The 17,906-nt window shown below is 48.6% G+C and overlaps 1 protein-coding gene and 1 long non-coding RNA gene across 4 annotated transcripts in view; one reads left to right on the top strand and one right to left on the bottom strand.

Annotated features, from left to right (window-relative positions):
* Positions 1–448: 448 nt before the first annotated feature.
* Positions 449–17,906, bottom strand: part of Cass4 (Cas scaffold protein family member 4) — a 39,561-nt gene continuing 22,103 nt past the window's right edge. For 2 of the 3 annotated variants that reach the window (XM_076571275.1, XM_016003847.3), the window contains 4 exons: positions 11,298–11,399; positions 9,376–9,456; positions 6,034–7,281; positions 449–2,128 (listed from right to left, as the gene is read on the bottom strand). In XM_076571275.1, coding sequence (XP_076427390.1) covers positions 1,715–2,128; positions 6,034–7,281; positions 9,376–9,456; positions 11,298–11,399 — 1,845 coding nt within the window. In that variant the 3' untranslated portion in view covers positions 449–1,714. Of the gene's footprint in view, positions 2,129–3,999; positions 4,075–5,331; positions 5,335–6,033; positions 7,282–9,375; positions 9,457–11,297; positions 11,400–17,906 lie in introns of all 3 variants that reach the window. The other variant, XM_076571276.1, reaches the window with a different exon arrangement.
* On the top strand, positions 7,187–16,815 carry LOC121828960 (uncharacterized). Its single transcript, XR_013050964.1, has 3 exons — positions 7,187–7,310; positions 12,086–12,195; positions 16,533–16,815. It is a non-coding gene; the product is annotated as an uncharacterized LOC121828960 (long non-coding RNA).

Below are 17,906 nucleotides of genomic sequence, written 5' to 3'. Positions count from 1 at the left end.
CACTGCAGGAGACGCAGCCTGGAGATGCTTTGTGAAGGTGTCATGTGACATGAGAGACAGGGACCTTCCCATGGAGTGAAGGATAAGGTAACCATAGAGACATGAGTTTCATGGAGAGAAGGCTAAGGTCACCATGGTAACATGAGTTGAAAGGCTGAGCTTCGAAGAGAAAGAAGGAAGTGGTGGTTAGCATGAGGGGGGCAACACTTCCATAGCTGTGAACAGTGTGGGTGTCATCTCAGGCCACATCTTCCTGCCCACCCCCCAGGGACACACAAATGATGGTTTTGCTTTCCAGTCCAGACTGACATATAGAAACTTGCACACATCCCTGTGGATGCATTCAAAGAGGAGACGTTTCCAACACCTGCTTCGCTTTGGCATGACCTGGCTCAGAGACTTGGGTGACCTGGCTCAGAGACTCTTCCAAAGAAAGGACTGCTGCCAGTGTGCTTACATGTTTTAATTTCTTAAATTACAGTTTAGGTTTGTGTGTGTGTGGATGTTCAAAGACAATTATCATGAGTTAGTTCTCTCCTTCCACCACATGGGTCCCTGGGATAGACCTCAGGTAATCGAGATTGTTGGTAGGTACCTTTACCTCCTGAGCCATCTCTCAGGACCTTACAGATGTGTTTAAACCCATGATTATAGATAAATAATATAACAGATTTGAGGCCAGTGAAGTATAAACCTAGTCTGACTGAGCAGTGGAACTGACTGATACAGGATTTGTAACACACAAAATAAGTTAGCAGAGAACCCAACAGAACATGTAACAATCACCTTCGGGGCAAGGTAACATAGCCAAACACATTTTCGGGGGCTAGAGGGTCAATCTTAGTGCCAGAGTACATGCTTAGCATGTGTGAAACCCTGGATTCGGTCTCTAGCAACACACACACACACACACACACACACACACACACACACACACACACACACACACACACACACACACACTATGTATACATCTCACAGTATTAATCCAAAACTAACTGATGAAAAAGGCAAACTATCATTACTTTGTGGGGGGCGTTTTTTAAAAATAAAAAACAAGTTCTCACTATATAGCCCTCTTTGTCTTGGAACTCACTACAGACCAGTCTGGCTTCATTAAGGTCCGCCTGCTTCTGCCTCCCGAGTGCCGGACTTAAAGACGGCACCACCAATCCATGCAGGTCACCACATTTTCTAACGAATGTAACAGAAATTGATCCTCTGAAAATCAGTTCCGTTCTCCTGTTCCCCAGCTTTCTTTTCTCATTAGCAGTAGGTGGACTGCAGACGTTTCTTTGTCCCTTTGTCTGTCTTCCCAGTCAGACTGACTGACAGCAGAGCCTCTGATACCCCGAGGTCACTTCGGCCCCTTGACCTTAGGTATTGCCCAATAAATACGTGCAGAGTGACTGTAAACCACACACATACATTTGATTGACACAAAACATGGCTTCTACAGTGCCACTCCCACTGTTGGTGCTGTGGCACAGTGAGTTCAACATCACAAGGTCCTGACCTGTCACCTGCCTCTCTTTCTTGACCTCTTTGTGGTCAGCCAGTGTCCTTCCGATGCTTAGCCACTTACTAAAACCAGCTCCAAGGGCTGTGGCTGTTTCAGCCTATCTGGCTGGCTCTTCCACAGGGCAGAGTGGCACCAGTTGTGGGTGAGGAGCTAGCCAGGAGTTGACCTCTACAGGAGGAGTTAGGAAAGGCTTCATTCCAGTGTGTCTCTGAATTTCCGAGTGTGATGTTCTAGCCTTTCCGCCTCTGTCTGGAGGCAGCCCAGGGCGCTGGGGCTTGGGTACTTGATCACTGCATTCTTGGTGGCCAGCGCCAGGTCCTTGAGCAGTCCACACAGGTGACTGCTGCCACGCAGGATCTCATTGCGTTCATCCTTCTCCTGGGTCTCCTTGCACAGCGTGTCCACCAGCTTCTGCCCGACTGTGATGACCAGCTTGCTCTGAGTGATAAAGACCTCAGGGGGCTGGCTGTTGCTGAGGCTGCTGGTAAAGACACCGATGGCTTTGAAGAGTGCTCCAAAATAGAGCCTGCTGTGCTCAGACAGGTGGATCTTTCTCTCTGTGTCCTGCCGATTGGGAGGTGCAGAGGCAAGAGAGCTCGGTGGGCTCTAAAGAAGAGGAAGGAGAAAGGATGTAAGGGCTAGAACCATCAGCAGGCTGCAGCTGTCATTCCTCTCCTATTTGGACTCAGTTTGCAAGAACCCTTATAAGGAAGAGCAGATTGGTTAAGGAAATTCAGGAACTGGCTGGGACATTTGTCTAACATGAATGCCAGTGTTTTCCAAGCACTGTTCCGTATGCAGCTGTATGTATTCTTGTGTTACAGACTGTAGTGCATTTGTGCATACAGTTTTATTCAACCAGCTCTGTAAACCATAAGAAACACATTCTAAGGAACACATTGATAATAATAAACTTGCAACTTTCAAATGTTCAAGAAGTAGGGGAGTTGGGTGCTGTCCCCAATCTCTGGAGGTGGAGGAAGGAAGATTGCCAGTTCAAGGCTGGCCTGACCTACATGGTGAACCCTGGTCTCCAGGAAGAGGGGAGAAGCAGTGAGAGACATTGCATCCAGAGCATCTTGGCTTGAAAATATCAACTATAGGTGAATTAAAAATGTACTGATGCAGCTGGGCGGTGGTGGCACACACTTTTAATCCCAGCACTCGGGAGGCAGAGCCAGGTGGATCTCTGTAAGTTTGAGGCCAGCCTGGTCTACAGAGCAAGATCCAGGACAGGCAACAAAACTACACAGAGAGACTCTGTCTCAAAAAACCAAAAAAAAAAAAATGTACTGATGCTTTACCTGGAACAGGGACAGGGATGGGGGAGGAAGCTGTCATTGTGTTTTAATGACAGACTGCTGCAGGCAGTTAGTGGGCAGGGGTCCTGGGATGCTGAGTGGGGCATCCCATACATGGATCCCTGCTCCCAGAGCAAAGGAAGAAGCCCTGTTAGTGTGAAGCAGCATTGTCAGGTATGGGCCCTGGACCAGCCCATCAACATCACTTGCCAGAGATGCAGGATCTTGGCCTCTGCCCAGACCCAAGAGATCAAAAACAGAGTTGTAGGAAGGCCAGCAGGCAATGGTGACACCCTTTTAAGTCTAAGGCACCCCTCACATGGGACAAAACAGCGTGGCCTTCAGCAGGACAGAGCCAATGGACGTCTCTGCCCTCCTTTGATCTCGCCCAGTACCCCAGTTGTTGATCTGGTTTACCGCAGCTCGACAGTTCCTATAACCTTCATTTCTCTTGCCTCTCTCAACACTGACTGGCTTCTTACTTGGTTTTTAGATGGACTTATTGTGTGTGTTGCATGCATGTATGTGTACAGATAATGCTTGTGCCCTTACACTCAGAGGCCAAAACATGGTGCCAAGTTTCTTCCCCAATATTTTCCTGACTTACTGCCTTAAGATAGGGTCTTTCACAGAACTAGAAGGTCCCTATCTTGGCTGGGCTGGCTAGCTGGTGAGCTCCTGGAATCTGTTGGTCTCTAACCCCGTTCCCTAATGCTGGGGGTTACAGGCTGGTTACATGGTATTCAACAGTGCCTGGCTTTTTCACATGGGAGCTGGGGATCTGAACTCAGGTCCTCATTGTTGCACAGCAAGCAATCTTACCCACTGAGCCCTCCCCCTAGCCCTGGACTCATTGTTCATACTTCAATTAGTTTAGAGGAAACATTTAATCTGCCACAAATAGGAGACAGCCAGTAAGAACAAACAGTGATAACATCTTTGGTTTAAAAGACACTGATCAGGTGTCAAAGACACTATGAAGAAACATAAACACCCAAACAAAATGTTTTACTGTGCTCATCATCAGAAACATAAAAGGGTTGCTAGGCTGAGGAGAGTACAAGGCAGATGGACGCTGCTAATGTGGAGTAGGCGGTAACTGAATTTTCACAGCCCAGGGAGAGCTCTCCAGGGCAAAGTACACTCATCAGAGCTCTGGGGAGCACAAGGCCTTACCACGGCATGGCAGTCTTTGTTTTCACCTGACCTTCGTTCCAAGATGGGCTCTCCTTTCTCTTGTAAGAAAGGTGGCTTTTGAAAAACATTGAATCTTCAAATTACTAATTTAAATAGCTTTCACATTACTATGACTGTTTAAGTTCACTTTTTTTGTTTCATTTTTATGGTTGGTGGTTTTTATGCCCCCCTCCCCACCCTCAAGATCTTGCTGTGGAGTCTAGATTGTCCTGGAACTCACCACCCCTTCCCCAACTTCCTGAGTACTAAGGTTATAGGTGTGCACCACCACGCCCCACTTAAATTTACTTTTAAATGTGGGATTTTGTTCGTGACTCTGCCTGCTGATGCATTCATTGGCTTTGTCAGCAAAGGGCTGGATTCTGCCTGTCAATGCAGCCTGAAAAAATGGAAATTAAAAACAGCCACCTTCATAGATTGTGTCAACTCTCTTCTATCAGCCAGGCACTTCAGAAGAGTCTGGGAAGTGCCACCTCTCTGCTGTCACCGTGACTTGCTGGACCTCTACAGTCTGGCAATCCCTGAACTCAAGGCAGCCAGCCAGAGAACTGCTTCTTGGGGTTCCTGGAGCGGCAGGCTGGTCAGTCCAGCATTGGGAAGAATGTGTGTTCTCCTCCTTGAACTCATCTTGAAACACATCTACAATGACTCAGCCTAGAAATGTGGAGAAACCTGGCAGTTAGTAGCACAGGCCTGTGACTTCAGCATCTTGGGAGATGTGCTGGCTAACTGGCTAGTTTTTTTGTTTGTTTGTTTTGTTTTGTTTGTTTGTTTTCTTTGGACAGGGTTTCTCTGTGTAGCTTTGGTGTCTTTCCTGGAACTCACTCTGTAGCCCAGGCTGCCAGGCTGGCCTCGAACTCACAGAGATCTGCTTGTCTTTGCCTCCTGAGTGCTGGGATTAAAGGTGTGTGCCACCACCACCTGGCTAATGTGCTGGATAGTTTTATGTCAACTTGACACAAGTGAGAGTCATGCAAGAGGAGGGAGCCTCAGCTGAGAAAATGTCCCTCCAAGATAAAGTTGTAGGCAAGCCTGGAGGGTGTTTTCTTAACTAGTGATTGATGTGGAAGGCACATCCTACTGTGGGTGAGCCACTCCTGGGCTGATGGTCCTGAGATCTATAACAAACCAGGCTGAGCAAGCCATGGGGAGCAAGCCAGTAAGCAGCACCCCTCCATGGCCTCTGCATCAGCTCCTGCCTCCAGGTTCCTGCCTCCAGGTTCCTGCCCTGTTTTTGTTCCTGTCCTGACTTCCTTCTGTGATGGACTATGATGTGGAAGTGTAAGCCAAATAAATCATTTCCTCCCCAACTTGCTTTTGGTCATGGTCATTATAATAATAGCAATAACCCTAACTAGGACAAGAGGCTAAGGCAGGAGAGACCCAAGTTCAAAGCCTGCTTGGGCAACTTAGGGAGATCCTTTCTCAAAATAAAGAGTAAAAATAGAGTGGTTCCCATCATGGTTGCATGCACCTTTAAACCTAGTCTTCAGGAGGCAGAGACAGAGGTAGAGGGAGGCGGAGAGGCAGAGGGGCAGAGGTGGATCTCTGAGTTCCAGGCCAGGGCTATATAGTGAGACCCTGTCACAAACAAACAAACAAACCCCAAGAACAACAATAGAAAACAAGACGCAGAATGACAGAGTCAGACACCACACACCTCCACGCTATACACACACACATATTCAAAAAGGCTCTGGAAGATCAACCAGTGAGGTGCTTTGCAAATACAAGGACCTGGCTTCAACCACTGGAACCCATGGAAAAAGTAGGTTGTGGTGGCACAAGCTTGTCATTCCAGTGCTGGGGAGGAAGGAGAAGGAAGAGCCCTGGGTCCCACTGTCCAGCCAGTGGGAGATACTGAGGAATAACAGCCAGGCTTATCCTCTGGCTTCCACACACACGTGCAGGTACACACTTCCACATGCACACATGCCCGGCATCTCCCTCTGTGGTGACCATTTTCGGGAACAAATGAAGCTCCCTGGTGTACCATTTGTCACCCGAACTCACCTGTCCACAGGCATTCACTCTGTTTTTCTCCACTAGCTCAAGGCAGTGTTCATCCGCCAGTTGTTTATTGAAGGGACTGATCCTTTGGTATGGCTCAGTTTCCCGTTGGGGAGGCTGGATGCATTTTTCACACTTCAGCTCTGTCTCTCCTTTCTCACAGTTCTGTTTAAAAAGGAGCCTCCCATTGGCAATGACAATGGAGGAAAATCTCTTGACATCTTCTGGAACCATCCGTGCCACCATGACAAACCTCTCCAGGTCATCTAGGCTGTTTTGGACTTTATCAGTCACGAGAACTTCAAGGGACCAATTGCAGCGGTCCAGGCTCCCCTTGGCATCCAGCAGCGTCTGATAGGAGCGGGAGATTACTTGGATCTGGTCTCTAATCCTAGCCTGAAGCTGGCTGTCTGTGAGGCTGCCAGCAGTCCCACCGACCCCTTGGGCGAAATCCAGAAACTCTCTTAGGGACTCTTCGACGTGGTCAGCGGCCCTGCGGATCGTGTGGATGTTGGTCTCCAAGGAGTCTCTGAACCTCCAAGTCCTGCTTACGAAGAGTAGCAGGCCTGCTGCAGAGCTGGCTACTTTGTGCTGCAGGGCCATCGCTGTCTCTTTGGCAAAGTCAATGTCCATCCACAGCTCCTTTGCCGAGTCCTCAGAGGAGGAGCCGGGGGAGGAGTCCATGGATATGGAGGAGCATGAAGACACCACGCTAGCTCTGCTGTCGGAGCTGGCAACAGATAATTGGTCTGAGTCAGGAGACAGAGAATTTAGCTGTCTGGAGATCCAGGGGATATTCTCTGGAAGCTCTTTGATTTTCTCCAGCTCCTTCCCAGCCTGAGACAGACCCCGCATGGCTTTAGGGGAGTCATAAATGTTGGGCTTGGTGTTCTGCTGCTCCACTCTGGGAACGAGAAACCTGGAAGGGACCCTGTAGCTGCTGCCTGCATCAGAAGGAAGTGAGTCCCTGGGTGCCGGGACATCGTAGGAAGGCTCTTCTGGAAGGCTGTTTTGCTTTTGCGCTGTGCTCCCCGGCTGTGGGGAGAGGGTCACAGCTCCGGTGTGCACGGTGGAGGTGGAGCCGGACCCTGCTTCTCTGGGGAAGCTGCTCAGGGATACACTTGTGACGTCAGCCTTTGCCAGCAACACCGGAGTGCCAGCCATCCATTCTGATTTGGGAGGGCTGGCTAACGTGTTGTAGCCACCACCTTGTCTGAAGGCAGTTGTCGGCGTCAGCACAGCACTCTGTCCCTGGGAGAGAACCACACACAGGTGTCCAGGTTAGTGTCAATCAGAAGAGAGTTTGAGAGGTCCTTTACATCTGAGTGGCACTCTTGCCCAGGTTCCTCCAGTGGCTCCCCACTGCCCTTGTCACTTAAGGCCTCTCACAGTCTGGCTTCACCTCTTTTTGAACTTCCTTTCCTCCCATAGCCCGTCTTTGTCTGGACTCCCTCCTGTATGTCGGTAGTGGTTTGACCGAGGCCGGCCTCCACAGGCTCATTAAGTTTGAATGTTTGGTTTCCAGCTGGCAGAACCGTCTGAGAGCCATGGCCGTGGCCTTGTTGGAGGAGATGGGTCACAAGGGCAGGCTTTTGCTTCAAACCCCGCCCCCTCCCACCCCCCTACTCCCCCCCACCCCATGCTCTCTCTGCCCCTGTTTATGGCTCAAGATGTGAACTCTCAGCTGTTCCTGCTGCCATGCCTTCCTCTGCCACCATGAACTCTGACCTCTGGAGCCATAACCCCAGTTAAGTTCTTTGTTTTATAAGTTATCTTGGTCATGGCGTTTCATCACAGCAGAGGGAACTAATACAGCACCCACATTCCCAAGTTGCTTTTTTCTCCTTAGTTCAGGAAACTCACTCATACCCCTATGTTCAATGTCCCAATTGTTCCTTCTGCTCCTAATGGCCTCTTTAATCTTTTCTTTTGAATCTAACAAACTTCTACACATCACCCACAACATTGCTGAAATGCAATAATATTGGAAGATTCCCCCTAATCCCGTAACTTTGAACAGAAGCATGCCTTTGGGACACATCTGGTAGAATGCAATGACAAACATGGATTACACAGGTCCCCCCCAATGAGGGACCTTAAATGACGTCCCTCTATCTAAAGGTAAGAGCACACTTTATACAACGTGTCTATGTGATCTCTCACAAGAAGTCATTCTCTAGCACCTGATGAGAATTTTCTCTGTGGCTTATACAAATTATCCCACAGAATATTCCAGAACATTTGCATTAAGAATGGAGACATGGGGAAGTTAAATGACTTAACCAAACCACCATATAACTTATCTGTGTGTCTGTCTGTCTGTGTGTGTCTGTGTGTCTGTATGTATTTGTGTGTGTGTAGGCCAGAGATGTGTACTGGGAATTTTCTTTTATCACTCTTCCCCTTGTATTTTCAGACATGGTATCTCACTGAACCTAAATCTCAATAGACTTGCTGGTCCCCCAGCTCTAGCAATCCTCACCTCTCCACCTCTCCAGCTCTGGGACTACTGGCTTGTGCTCAGCTTAAAAAAAAAAATTTATAGATATGGGTATTTTGCCTGCACATATGTGTACTATGTACATGTCTGCTGCTCATGAAGACTAGAAGAGAGCATCAGATCTCCTGGGACTGTGGTTACAGATGGTTGTGAGCAGCCATGTGGATGCTGGGAACTTGGGACCTCAGAAAGAGCAGCCAGTGTTCTTAGCTAATTCTCCAGCTCCCCTTTTTAAAATCCATGTGAGCACAGGGGACCCAAACTTGCCCTCATGCCTGTAAGGTGAGCACTCACCCACAGGGACCTCTCCAGCCCGCTACCCTGGTCCTGGACAGCAGGGCAAGGGGGGATTTTGCCACCAGGGCGGTAGAGGTGATTACAAGGATCCTGCTCCTGCCTTTTGGTCAACTGCCACAGTTTGAATTTGGAATGTTCCTGATGTTGAGGGCTTGGTTCTCAGCCTGGGCTGCTGTTAGAAGGTGATGAGACCTTTGGGAGGTGAGGCCCAGTGGAGGGAAGTTGAGCTGTTGGGGCCATCATCTTGAAGAGAATACTGGGACCCCACCCCTCATCGCTCCCCTTTGTTCCCTAACCTTCATAAAGCAAGCGTCTTCCCCCACCATGTGCTCTCATGGAGATGTACTGCACCACACCACAGTCTCCAAAGCAGCCAGCCAACCAATCACGAACTCTGAAACAGCGAACCAAAGCAAATCTTCCCTCTCCATAAGTTATCTCAGGCATTTCATCACAGTGGCAGAAAGTTGGCAATACGTCTAGCTAATAAAATTTCCTAGAGGATGCTTAGTCGCCTAGCTCCCCAGCTCCACTCTGTTCGTACTCACACTTGCCTGGCTGGGGGAGGAGTGGAGTGCCGCCTTCTTGGAGCTGGTGGGTATGTCGTAGGATGGCTGTCTCTCTGGATTCTAGGGAAAGACCACAAAGAAGGGCAACTTTAATTTCTCTTTCCGCAGGATTTCCCACACAAAGTCTACAAGTTCAGTGTTTTCTCCAGTCAAAGACACAAATCCCTGAACACCTTCACAGCTCCTTTGGGGGAGGAAGTGTTATATCATGATAGTCATGTTCAATCACCAACTTTAACCCCTTTCTTTTATTTATTTTTACTAAAATCAGCTCTGCCTCTCTGTCTCTATCTCCTTCTCTCTGTCTCTGTCTGTCTCTCTCTCTTGCCGAGGGACCTGCCCTCAGCAGGTCAGATACTGAAGAGGCATGGAGTTGGCACAACTGCACACACACAGAGGAGACTTTTCTGAAGCCAAAGCTTAATTCTTCATTTTAGCTTTTCTGCCTGCTGCTACTGTTCTTTCTCTGTTCCATTCTTTCACCTGTTGTTTCCTTCTTCTCCTCCCTGATGTCCTCCTCCTCCATCTTCCCTGATGTCCTCCTCCTCCATCCTCCCTGATGTCCTCCTCCTCCATCCTCCCTGATGTCCTCCTCCATCCTCCCTGATGTCCTCCTCCTCCATCCTCCCTGATGTCCTCTTCCTCCATCCTCCCTGATGTCCTCCTCCTCCATCCTCCCTGATGTCCTCCTCCTCCATCCTCCCTGATGTCCTCCTTCTACTTCTCTTATTTTTCTCTTATTCCTTTTATACCTCCTAAGACAAAGATTTCTATCCAAGAAAAGATTACCTCACAACCACAAGTTACATATTTTCCAAAAACAAAGTAAAGTCTTTACACAGGAAGAAACCACGTTATGATCACAAGTTGTATGTTTTTCTTAGAAGCCCACAAGTAGTTAAACATTTTCCTTTGTATTAATTTTCCCACCATAACATCTTCACCCCAAAGCAATGATTCTGTTATAATTGATTAACAAAGTGTAAGCAAGCCAAGTATATTTCAGCCAGTTCCTTGTACTGGCAGGCAGCTATTTGCAGTTACAAAGAAAGGATTAATTATTTTATTATTTATCTCAAAAGGTAATCTTATAAAAAAATCTTAATCACAAATCTAAACTTTTATGTATTAAAAAACTGTCATTTATATTTTAAATCCCCAGATCACACACCCACTCATTAACAATTTTTTAATTAAATCATACCAGGAAGCTGAGGACAAAAATGGGTACAAGAAATTAATCATTGCTTTTGGTCACCAACCCATCTTTAGCAAGAAAGGTACATCAGCTAGTAATAACAGGCTGCCTTTGTTCTTGTTCCCTGGCCTTAAGGAGTCCCTTCCTCAACTATCAAAATGTGTACATCTAAGCATGGGCATGGATGTATGTACCATGACCCATGTGTGGAGCTAGGCCCACAACCTCGGGACCAGTTCTCACCATCTACCTTGTTTGAGGCAGGGTCTCTTGTTCACGGCTGCCTTGGCCGGGCTGGGAATTCTCCTGTCTCCACCTCCCTTTCACTGTAGAAACACTGTGCTGAGTGCCTCAGTGCTGTGTCTGGCTTTGTGTGGGTTCTGGGGATTTGAATTCAGGTCCTCATACACTTGTCACACAGCCCCAACCCTAAGGTTTTTAATTACCATATAATAACTACATGCAATAGGGAGTTTCATTATGACTCTGGACTTGATGCTTTAAAAGGCAGCTTCGTAGGTGGGGTGGTGGGGTGGAGGGGTACAGGCACAGACACACCCCAGCAGTCACCCAAGTAAACACTGGCAGCTCATCTTAGGGGAGTCAGCCTTCCGAGTGAAGGAAGCCACAGAGGCAAATGACATGGGGAACTCAGACTGGGCACCAAGCCTCCAGTGGAGCAGGGTTGCAGAGGGAAGCTTACCTTCAGGGTCGAGGAGACCCGGCTCCGGACAGGAACGTCGTACACCTGGGAAGGCAGAGTCGGCAACGAGGCCCTCGTAGGTCTGGGAAGCACGAAGAGGGTCTTGGAGAGAAAAAAGAATGGAGTCAAGATCCCCAGGATCATGGCTAAAGTCGTCTTCCAAACAAAGACAGCCACTGAGTGTCTGTCATCACCAGCAGGTGGGTCGGTCCATCCTGAGGCCCACAGGCTGAGGAAAGATGTAAATGCAGCCCAACACATAATCCTAAATTTATACAGAACATTATAAGGGTTTTTTTTGTTGCAAGCTTTAAAAACTTGATTGAACAGTTCCCAAGCATGAACTTTATAAATGACAACGTCATGTCACAATGTGAAGGTACCTGCTAGAGACTAGGAGAATGGGATGCTGATACGCAGGTCCCCTGGTGATGGGCCATAGTGCCAGCATCAGATTCCCCTGGGAAGTGGGTTAGATACAGATTCTTGCTGTGCATGACTGGTGGATGTGAGTGCAGAGGGGCATTGGGAGCCTGCAGTAGAGGCAAGCTTGTCTCATGATTGGAGGCCAGCCTCGAACACCCTATGCAGCCAAGGATGCCCATAATCCCTGATCTTCCTGTCTCCATATCCCAAGGGCTAGGATTACAGGCATGTACCACATTCCCCCCAGTTTTATATGACGCTGGGTTCAAACCTAGGGCTTACTTAGGACTTTATGTATGCTAGACAGGCAGTCTAACCGAGCTACACTTCCAGCCCTATTTTGTTTGGTTTTATTTTAATAGGCTAAAGGACACTGGGTGCCAGGATTTACAGTCCAAAGGAAAAGGAAACAGGACTTGTCACACCAAGGCCACAGACTGAGGACTAAAGCAAAGCAAGAGAGGAAAAAAAGGTTCCTGAAAACCCAAAGGGAGATGGATCACCTAGCTAGGTGCTAAGGAACCAGGCACTGTGTAGGGTGCTTTCCAAGCTGGATCATTGGGGTGTGTATGTGTGTCAGGGTTTTAATGTGGAAATCGGGACAAGCCAGGCTGAGGAGCAGCTTCTGAGAACCAGGCCAGGTCCCTTTATTCCTCACTGTCCCTAGGACCCAGCTTGGGATGACACCAGTTAGGCTCTTGCTTGTGTTTGGTGAATGAAAGCACACAGTATAACACGTAAACACTCTGCTGGATGTCCCTCAGCTGCGGTCCTGAGCATGGATAAAGCAGCTGTGAAGCCATGGGACATGTGTCTCTTCAATTACACCCTGCAGCTGTCGAGGGTCAAACAGACCCTTTCTCTATTTGAGACCTGCTTTCTTTTTTACAAGGCACATGGCTCTGTTAAAATCTTGGGTTCTCTGGAGCAGGACTTTCTGAAGTGCTGTCTTAAAAAGGAATCACCCACTGGTACCTGGAAACCTGAGTCACCCACATGGAGGAGGAGACTCCTCACAAGCTTGGATGAGAGGGTCTAGCTTCACATTCCATCTGTCTCCACTTCATGGTTTCCCAGGATAGACCTTGCAGCTTATGCTGATTCCTCAGGCTATCCAACACAGCTTCTGTTGTGTTCCATCTAAATCCCACCTTTCCCTCAAATTATACGTCAGCAACTGCTTGTGAGACCCCTGCAGTGTCCCAGGTTCGGCAATCTTATGAGATCTGGCTGGGGAGGTGACTCAGTCGGTAAAGTACTTGCCTTGCAAACACGGAGACCTGAGTTCAATCCCCAGAACCATCATGAAAATAGCTGGGATCCTGGTCCCCTCTTGTGATCCCAGCACTGGGGAGGTGGGGATTCCTGGTGTTCACTGCCTATCCAACTTAGCAGAATGGGCAAGTGAGAGAGACCTTGTCTCAACCAACCAACCAACCAACCAAACAAACAAACAAACAAAAAAGGCAGGCGGTGAGATGGCTCACTCATTGGGTAAAGGCGTTAACCACCAAGCCTGATGATTTGAGTTCAATCCCCAGGACCCACATAGTGGAAGATGAGAACTAATTCTAGTAAGTTGAACTCTGACCTTCACATACATGCTGTAGCAAGCATGTGCCCCAAATAAATGTAGGGAAGTTATGTTTTTGTTTGTTTTATTTTGAGAAGAGCTTCACTATATAGCCCCAGCTGGCCTAGAACTTGCTATATAGGCCAGGCTGGGTGGCCTCAGGTCACAGGGGTCTACCTGTATCTGCCTCCCCAGTGCTGGATTAATGACAAGTTCTACCATGCTTTCTTCATCTGTTGCCATAAATTAGCAAAACAAAACAAGGTGGACCACTTGAGCTTGACCTCTGACCTCTACATGTATATGCACACATACCTCTCCATACATTGTGCACACTCATGAACACACTCATACACACACACACACACACACACACACACACACACACACACACACACACACACCATGTATACACATATTGGAAAAATCAAACCAGGAGGTGGTAGTGCACACCTTTAATCCTAGCACTCAGGAGGCAGAGTAAGGAGGATCTCTGTGAGTTTGAAGCCAGACTGATCTAACAAGTGAGTTCCAGGCTGGCCAGAACTACACAGAGAAACTCTATCTCAAAAAACAAAACAAAACAAAAAAGGAAGGAAGGAAGGAAGGAAGGAAGGAAGGAAGGAAGGAAGGAAGGAAGGAAGAAAGGAAAGAAGGAAGGAAGAAAGAAAGAAAGAAAGAGAGAGAGAAAGAGAGAAAGAAAGAAAGAAAAGAAAAGAAAAGAAAAGAAAAGAAAAGAAGAGAAAAGAAAAGAAAAGAAGGGAAAAGAAAAGAAAAGAAAAGCCAAACCTTGACCTTAGGGGATCGTCCCAGGATCAAATTCATCGATGGTTCAATTGCATTTTGAATTAAATCTACATTCAGTCCCCACTCCCTTTTCCAAGCTCTTCCTTGCCTAGGCCCTTAGGACTTCAGGCCATTTTATGCAGAAGGACGACTTTGTGGGTCACGTGACTGTGGAAGCACCCAGGGACTTTCCTGTGTGTGCCACTTCAAAAATGTCCCATGTTTCTTGGGAAAGTGTTAGGTTCCAGATACAATTAAGGAACAGGCCTGAGCACTGTGGTTTCCAAAGGCTTACAGAGGCAGAAGGAAGTCATTCCAAGTGAGTAGCAGCAGGAAAACTGTCCCTTTGCACTGGAAATACCAAAGTGGCCCTTCTCAGAATGGCAATATGTTCTGTATGTGGTTTTGTGTGTGTTTAAGTCCGGTTTCTACATTAAATAAAGGAAGTTGGAATGAAAAGCAAAACAAAGACCCAGAAGGGTGGTTTCTGGGCGAAGCTACAGGAGGAAGGCAAGGGGCCTTCTGGGAGCTGCTTTTTTGTTTGTTTGTTTGTTCTTGTGGATGCTAGTGGCTGAGCTGTGCCTCCAGGTCCTGAGTGTGACAAATTGACACAACTCAATGGAAAGAATTCTAGTGGGAAGTCGCTCCACCCATGGCCTTGGGCTACCTGGCCTGATGGAGGCTGTGCTTCTTATCTGCCTGCAGTGACCGCTTAAAAGGGAGGAGGAAGGGGGTCTCGGTCTCTTGGGTGGTGAAGATGGCCTGAAGCAGCATGCCATGGTTCCTAGCTTTCCAAGGACTCTGCAACTGGATTTACCTTATCCTGTATCAGTGAGTCTGTTTTCCCCATAGTGCCCCTTAATAAAGTGACGTTATAGACCATTGAGGCCCTTGCTACAAAGAATAGCTTCAGGACCAGCGAGATGGCTCAGTGGGCTAAGGTGCTTGCTGCCAAGTTTGATGACCTGAGTTCGGTTCCTAGGACTCACCGGGTGACACGAGAGAACCAGCTTTCACAACTTGTCCTCTGACCTTCGCAAACATAAATACAATGTAATAAAAAAGGAAAGATTTTCTAGATAACTGAGACATATGCTTAAAATAAAGAGTAGCTTCAGCCAGGATCACATGAAGAGGGCCACACAGAGAGCAGAGACGTTGAGGATAAAGGTCTTGCTTTTAGAATAAGGTGGACAGACAGACACAGACTGACTTGAAAACATCAGTTCCTGCCCTGGGCTCACATCGGACTCACCAGGATGGGAAGTTTGACGTCCCTGGAATCACTACTCTCTTGTGTAGAATGGAGGGCTATTCTAATCCAAAGGCCCTCAGAGGCTTCTCCTAGATAGACACACCCGATTCTGACACACAGATGAAACTCTCATGACAACTTGAGAAGAGTGCTATGCTCCAGGCATCTTGGTTTTGAGTGCCGGGCCACTCTGAATCCCGAGAGATGGGCGCTGGCATAAAGGAGCTCATGAAAGGACTTGTTCCATCTGTGGCTTGAACCTGCAGACTGCAATGGAAACAGCTCCAAGGGCTGGGTTTGGACTTGCCTAATTCTACCTATGACTGTTCCTGATTGGAACGCATCTTCTCGGCAGCCTTGGACTCAGGGGATAAATGGTCCTGAGCACAAAAGACATCCATGCCTGCCTTCCTGTGGACCAGAACATTTGGAACAGATCGTTGACTATTCTTGGAGTGTCTGGCTCTTGCCTTTTTGGAGTAGAGGAAGTTATTTAGACTCTCCTGAGGGTACAGCTAGGGGCTGACCTTAGATGTCATCAGTCTGAGCTTCCCCAACACACAAAGAAAGGGACAGAGGGTGCTGGAGAGCTCCTAATGCCCTGGGTTGATAGCAGCTGTCTCCGAAGTCAAAGGCCAGGACCCCAGCCCCTGAGGAGGAGGAGGAGGAAGTAAAGGGGACTAGGAAGAGCAGGAGGAAGAGGAGGAGGAGAAGAGAGAGAGGAGGAGGAAGAAGTAAAGGGGATTAGGAAGAGCAGGAGGATGAGGAGGAGGAGGGAGAGGAGGAGGGAGAGGAGGAGGAGAAGAGAGAGAGGAGGAGGAGGAGGGAGAGGAGGAGGAGGAGGGGGAGGAGGAGGAGGGAGAGGAGGAGGAGAAGAGAGAGAGAGGAGGAGGAGGGAGAGGAGGAGGAGGAGGGAGAGGAGGAGGGAGAGGAGGAGGAGAAGAGAGAGAGAGAGGAGGAGGAGGGAGAGGAGGAGGAGGGAGAGGAGGAGGAGGGAGAGGAGGAGGAGGGAGAGGAGGAGGAGGGAGAGGAGGAGGCGGCGGTGGCTAGAATGTAGTTAGGACACACAAAGAGGGAACCTGAAGAAAAGACGGGACATGCCCCAGGTGTTTTCTGTGGTCCCTTGGAGGACCTGCTCAGGGCCCGAGGACCCGGGTTCCCCTTCAGTCACTGTGGTTTCTTTTGGTCACCACAGGGGCCCTCCCGGAAGGATGCATGCTGCTGACAGGCGTCAAGGACAGACCTTGCTGCACACACAGCACCTGTCTCTGAGTTAAGTCGCAATGGAGAGCTCAGCTTCCCCTCACATTGTGTGGGGTTTCAGGTGGACACGGAGCCTGGCCCTGTGCTGGGCACTGGGAGGCTTGGCAGCTGTGGGCATCACATCTGCCTTCCTCTCAAGGAGAGTCAGTCAGACAGACCTTTACTTTTTTTCCCCCTTCATTTTAGTGATCTTGGAAGGAAATTCAAATTAAAGATGGCTGGCATGACTTCTTTTCCACATTTTAATTTATTTACAGTATGTGCACACGTGGGTGTCATAGTACACTTGTGGAGGTTAGAGGACCATGTGTGGAGTCTTTCCTCTCTGTTCTCCACCTGGGTTCTGGGCAGCAAACTCAGGTCACCAGGCTTCTTTTTGGTAGGAGCCTTTGCCTGATAAACGGTGTCATTGCCCCTTAATGAGACACCGCCAGAGACCCTCCTGGGTCAGTCATTCAACAGCATGGGTGCTGGAGCCTGGACAACTGTTCCAGAAAAGACAGGGAGGGCCCCTGTGGACAGTGGCTGGAGGCTCGGACAGCACCCCCCTGGTGTCTGCAGCCAGCCCTTGCCCACAACAACTGTCTGCACTGGTGCCAGGCAGCTTAGGGAGTTGGGGAGTCTCAATATACAAAAATTTGAAGGGATTACCACCCTGTTCCTGGGCAGTGTTGGAAGCTGGGGTGGAGGAAGGCTGAGTGATATGAGCATGTTCTGGGGTCCTGACAACACACACACACACACACACACACACCAGAGGCAGTGATCCTTCTCTGTTCACTTTTCTAAGAAAATTGTTGGCCGCATGGCCAGGGGAGATGTCATTTGAGTGGAATGCCAGGTGTCAGATGTTAGAAGATGCCTGTAGCCATTGAACACAGCGGCTTTTGTTTGTTTGTTTGGTGTTTGTGAGACAGGGTTTCATGTAGCCAAAGCTGGCCTCAGACTCATTCGATAGCCGAGGCCGGCCCCAAACTCCTGTTCCTCCCACATTCATCTCCTGCGTGCTGGGATTACAGGGCTGCTCCACCAGGCCTGGTTTACGCAGTGATTGGGATAGACCCCAGGGCTCCAAGAATGCTACATAAGCACTGCACCAACCTAGATGCAGCTCCAGGTGACCTCCACTGCATTGTTAAAGGCCCAGGAAGGCCAGGGTTGTGGGGAGAATACCACAGCACAGTTCTCCTTTCTTCTTTTAATTCCTCTGCTTGCTTAAGGCCCCAGCATTGTGATTACGGTTCCCAAGCTCCTCCCCCTGCATGTAGAATTCACAGATGACACTTGTGTCCCACAGGACATCCAT

This window comes from Peromyscus maniculatus, chromosome 4, assembly GCF_049852395.1.
Source record: "Peromyscus maniculatus bairdii isolate BWxNUB_F1_BW_parent chromosome 4, HU_Pman_BW_mat_3.1, whole genome shotgun sequence".
Classification (NCBI taxonomy): domain Eukaryota; kingdom Metazoa; phylum Chordata; class Mammalia; order Rodentia; family Cricetidae; genus Peromyscus; species Peromyscus maniculatus.
This window is presented reverse-complemented; position numbering and strand designations above follow the sequence as displayed.